At 39.6% G+C, this 5519-nt stretch overlaps 1 protein-coding gene across 1 annotated transcript in view; it reads left to right on the top strand.

Moving 5' to 3' along the window:
• irx1b (iroquois homeobox 1b) overlaps positions 1-3195 on the top strand; it is a 3878-nt gene extending 683 nt beyond the window's left edge. The window contains exons 2-5 of the mRNA XM_020655321.2: positions 591-833; positions 1175-1967; positions 2146-2206; positions 2847-3195. Of these exons, the coding sequence (XP_020510977.1) occupies positions 591-833; positions 1175-1967; positions 2146-2206; positions 2847-2895 (1146 nt within the window). The 3' untranslated portion in view covers positions 2896-3195. The remainder of the gene's footprint in view (positions 1-590; positions 834-1174; positions 1968-2145; positions 2207-2846) is intronic.
• Positions 3196-5519: the final 2324 nt, after the last annotated feature.

The following is a 5519-nucleotide window of genomic DNA, read 5'->3' as shown; positions in this document are numbered from 1 at the left end:
AATGACAAATGGCACATAGTTAAGTTCAAATAAAATTTTGCCATTTAATAAGACATTTATTTATTCAAACTATAAGGTAGGACTATAGGTTATTAGCTTACGGGGAAAATCATACAATAGTAATTATGATGTATTTTAATCTCAATTTCAACTAAAACTTTCATTTGGATTCAAGGTTCAGTTAACAGACAGATCCATATAATTAAATACGTGCAAAAACAAAATAAAATAAATTGACCATTTGTGTTAGAACATCGTTTATTAATTAGAAAAACACCATAAATAATTAAGTGTCGAGAGCTTGTTAAAAATATTTTTTTTTTCTTATGTGTTCCCTAAGTCGACACTAAAATGTAATTATTTCAAACAAATCTATTTATCAAAATACATTTTAACAAGTTTTCATTTATTCATCTCATTAAAAGCACATGTGAAACGGATGAGATAGACCTATTTAAACTTTAGAAAAACTTTTTGCAGGTCAATCAATTATTCCAAAATTGAGTTTACACACTATCTGAACCTGAAGAGGAAATGTTTAACAACTCGCTCAACAAGTTGTCATCATTCTGTCTCCAACAACATTTCAGGGCTCGCAGTATGAGCTTAAGGACAGCTCGGGCTCCCACCCTGCCGCTCTACCTGTCCATGCTGCTCAAGGCTTCTATCCGTACGGCCAGTACGCGTACGGGGACCCGTCGAGGGCCAAGACTGCCACAAGGGAAACGACCAGCACCCTGAAGGCCTGGCTGCAGGAGCACCAGAAGAACCCCTACCCCACCAAAGGAGAAAAAATCATGCTCGCTATCATCACACGGATGACACTCACACAGGTGTGTGTAATGCATTGCAGAGCATTATTTCACTAAACTACTAGTTGCATTAGGTGGATTCATGTTGGGATGGTGTATTAATTTTGGGTCTTTATAAATAATATCATGACTATTACGGTCTAGACCTGTTCTTTTTGTAAAGTGTCTTTAGATAACATCTGTTGTGAATTACAAACAAAGATTGAATGATTACTTAATATGCTAATCAGGTTGTGTGCACGACACTAATATATTGTTGAAATTTACAATATTTACTTTGTGCATTCCTCTTTTGTGGAACTTTATTTTATTTTATTTTATTTTTTTACAATATATAAATACATTATGGTTTCTTTCTTAAGGTGTCCACGTGGTTTGCGAACGCCCGCAGACGCCTGAAAAAGGAGAACAAGGTAACCTGGGGGCGAAGCGCCGAGGACCGGGACGGCCGAATCTTCAGCAGCGACAACGAAGATGATAATGGCAAGAACGGCAGCGACGACGAGGAGGAAGATGAGGAAATTGATTTAGAAACTGTTGATATCGAGAGACCCGACGAGCAGCGAGCTGGGGATCAGGACTCCGTGAAGGGAGAGGGGGAGGCAGGTCTGGCAGTAAGAGAGCAGGCCGCAGAGCCGAAGAGCTCTGACAGTAGCAGGACGCTTTCTGTTGAGGGCCTGAGAGGAGTGGAGGCGGCTATTTCTTTACACAGATCACCCGTTGTCAAACTCGCAGTGGATCATTCTCCAAACAGACAGGAGTGCCAGAGACCACCGCAGAGCAAACCCAAAATCTGGTCCCTGGCTGAGACCGCCACGGCTCCCGACAGCTCTCATAAACCCTCACCCCCAGTTCATACGCACCACCCGGCTTTGGCCTCCGCTGGACATCCGGCCTTACTCCCGGGTCATGGGATATATACATGCCAGATCGGCAAGCTGCATAATTGGGCCAACGCGGCTTTTCTCAATGCCAACTCTCTTTTGAACATGAGGTCCCTCCTCGGTGGGGCGCCGGCCGGACACCTGCCTCTCCACGGCACAGTACCGGTTGCGCGTCATGACGCACGACAAGCGGCGGCGGGCCCCGGAACATCGGGAACAGAAGACGACAGTGATGTCGAGTCTTCTGGAAGCTTCAGTCCAAAAATAGATGGTATGAACTGAAATTTTGTTGTACAACATGATACAATTTATTTAATTAACAGAGCAGGCCTCAGGATGAGATCCAACATTTTATATTATTCTATAGGAAAATACAAGTTAAGAAAATACAAGGGACATTTGGCAGGTTTTACAACATGTATTCATTGGCTTTATTTGTCGTTTAACAGAAGAAGAGAGCGACCACAGACCAGACTCCCTGAAGTCCTCATTCCAGCTGATCACTGACAGGTAACCTCATGAATTTAAAATCAATTTGGCGTCATGACATTATTAACCTCAATTTCTTTCCGTGCGTCTTCGGCTAAATGAACCGTAAAGCCGAGGTAAACACTGTTACACCTGACTGGGTGGGATGCAGAACTCAGCACATAAATCATGTGATTGAGTCTCCACTTTAACGCATCGTCGGGCAGCAGTCTAATATATCCTGCGGGCCCCTTAACACCGCTGAGTTATCGCCACCTATGTCATTTAAATAAACTGCCGCCGTTTATTCACGCCCTTCCAATGAATGCAGCTAATGTATGTCAAAGAAAACGCTGATAGCATCGTCAATGAAGTGGAGGATGAAAAGACATAAAACAGTGTGCCTATAGTTCCTTCACAATTTGCATGAATGAAGTTTAATATTGTTTCGAACACAGTCTCTTTGAGTAAAAACAGCTGGGCTAAACGAAGGGAATTATTTTTTAGATATCTGAGAAACACTTTAATTTTAGATAGAGAAAAAAGCTGAAATTAGAAGCATCAACCAATATTTTTCCTCCCTTGATTTGAGGGAATTTATCCCCAATATATATATATATATATATATATATTATTTTTTTAAATCTCTGACCTAAATGTTTTCTATTTGTTTCTACTTCAGACCTCACCATGGGACAGCATCCCAACGAGTTCTAACAACAACATCCTGAGAAGACATTGAAAGAAAAAGAAGAAAGGAATAATTTTATTTAATGGAGAACATTTTAATGAAGGGTATTTTCTGACCGTTCGACCTGGCATAGTATTATTGTTTAGCTTCTCTAAACTAAAGAGATTGTTGTTTTTGTCACATATTTGCTTGTATCTCTCTTTTATGTCCTATGTTTTTCTTCCTCTTTTCTGTTGTGAATGGAAACCTTGAAAATTGTAAATACAGGATATGAATTTGTCTTTAAAGAATATATTTTTTGGAAACTAAATAAATGTCATAATAGTCATTTATTATTGGAGACTGTTTTCCTTGTCATTTATTCAAACTGTCTATAACTATCGGGCGGAAACTTCGATGTGATTTAAACTTCTGTAAGCCAGAACCCAATTTTCAGTTTTTAGTGTTATTTATAATCTGTTTATTTGAAATGTTAGTTGTTATTTGTTATTCTATCTGCTGGAGATCAGATTTAATGTGACATGAACTCTAACATATTCTGGTTTACTTTTCCTCCCCCTAAGAATTTAATCATGCTGTCAAAATATAAGTCATGATTTATTCTCACTAATTTAATGACAATCACAGGGTACTCGCCTTTTAATTGACCCCTTCACTGTATCTATTCAGTTTCACAGTCTTATTGCCAGTTTAACTATGCAGTGTCAGCCCTTTTAAGCAAGAAAAGTCTCGCCCTTCTTGAAATCTGCTCTCTCGCCAAAACTTGGAGACTTATGCCAGCACCTTGGAAGCCACTGCAAACGCTGCGGAAATTGAAATTGAAGATTTCCAGGACCTTATGAACCTGCGTCTGTGCTTCCAGCCCAGGCCTTCCTGCTTTAATGTTGGATTATGCCTTCTCAGTGCCACAACTGCTGCCTCTGAAATATGGATCAGACGCCAGGAAAGGCCAACAGCCAGTATGGGGGCGACAGCTCAGGGGGAGGTTGAGGAGGGTTGTGTGTCACTCTGCGCCATCCTTGACGTTTATGGGCCAAAAGAGAGAGTAGAGGGAGAGAGAATGGTGGGGGGTCTTATGGCTGTTGATGCAATACAGAGTGTGTCTCAAAGCTGTGGTTCTCTATACATGCTTGGAATGGAAGCAGGACGTGCAACACGGATGATCTGGGTAGTCTGGTTTCTTGAGGGGACTTGACATCCTTAAGTCCATACACACAATTTAGATCAGCTAGAAAGTTTTACCTTACAGGGTCTGCTGGAAAACTTCAAACGCTTTCCAGCAGATCATTTAAGGTAAAACTTGCTTGGTAAAAGAATGTAAAGTTGCTGCTCACTTTCAATGTTGATAGTTTGACATTCAAAGTCTATGTGCTGCAAGGTGGGTATGGCTAAAATGTATGCTAAACTTGTCAGGTTGTCAATTTCTGTTGTGTTAAAGATGTTTTATTTGGATATGGATTTGTATAAGGCCACTTAAATAGTTATTCAGGTTTGTGACAATGTCTCTAATAGCTGCTTTACTTCATAAAATAGCTAAATCACAACCATCAACAATGGAAATGAAAGAGTACTTTAGTCTTGTGTTAATATTAGGCTAATGAATGTGGAATAATGGAAGATTTGACTATGTTTAATAATGTTGTCAATTTTGAACCATTGTGTTACACAAACGCAATCAGAGCCTCATGGTTTTTGGACCTGAAGAAAAACTCAATGCTGCCACCTCACTCTCAGAGAGCAGAATTGTTCTGTATGGTGTAGCCCTGCTGAGGAAAACTAATCTTTTCTGAAAGTCTGCTTCTATATTCCTAAAAGAGAGAAATCTATGGTTGTCTACAGTGAACATTTGTCACTTCAGCTAACAAAAAAACATACCAGTCTAAGAATGTTATTGAGTTTTCATGTAGTAGCTTCCCAATGAAATCCTTTTACCTCTAATCGAGGATATTTTGAATATACTAAGGGTGGCATTTATTTCTGAAAAAAATCTTAAATAAGTGTTCAATCAATGCATTCGAAAACGAACTTGGTGGAGTATTCTGATGTGCATCATCAAGACGCATTGATGACTTGAGACACCCTTCATGTGACAATAATATATAGTGCAAACTCAGTGTCTTTCTGACCGTGATGTCCATTTAGATTTCAGCAAATAAAATGGATACATCTGTGTCCCGATCATATCAACAGTCAGAGTTGAATGAACCTTCTCATCTGATTATCTCCCAGAAAAATAATAGTTATATATATTATATCCTACAAGTTGACCTATCAATTTAAGTATCTGAGGGGGAAATTGAGTCTTGTGGTGTTTAGATACTACAGATTTTCTCTTTTCTTAAAGAGTAAAGAGTATTTTTTTCATATTCCCATCCATCCATCCGTACCCATACATCTTTTTACAAACAGAGAAAGAGTCAGAAACCAAGAGATAGACTATAAGCTTGAGTTTAAAGAGAGTAAATGAGAGAGAAAGAGGGAGAGAGATGATGCAGTGAGAGCTGTCATTGATGTGAGAACAGCATGGAAGAAAGCCAGACACTTGAGGCCATTTTCACTTCCTCTGCCAACTCTGACAGACTGCCATCCGCACTGCTGAGGAGAATATTAGCCGGTCTTTCTCATATACACACTTCAGTTTTTCTACACTTTATACCAGCCAGA

Source organism: Labrus bergylta, chromosome 19 (assembly GCF_963930695.1).
Source record: "Labrus bergylta chromosome 19, fLabBer1.1, whole genome shotgun sequence".
Lineage (NCBI taxonomy): Eukaryota > Metazoa > Chordata > Actinopteri > Labriformes > Labridae > Labrus > Labrus bergylta.
Note: the sequence above shows the minus strand (reverse complement) of the source record. Positions and strands in the feature narration are given on the sequence as shown.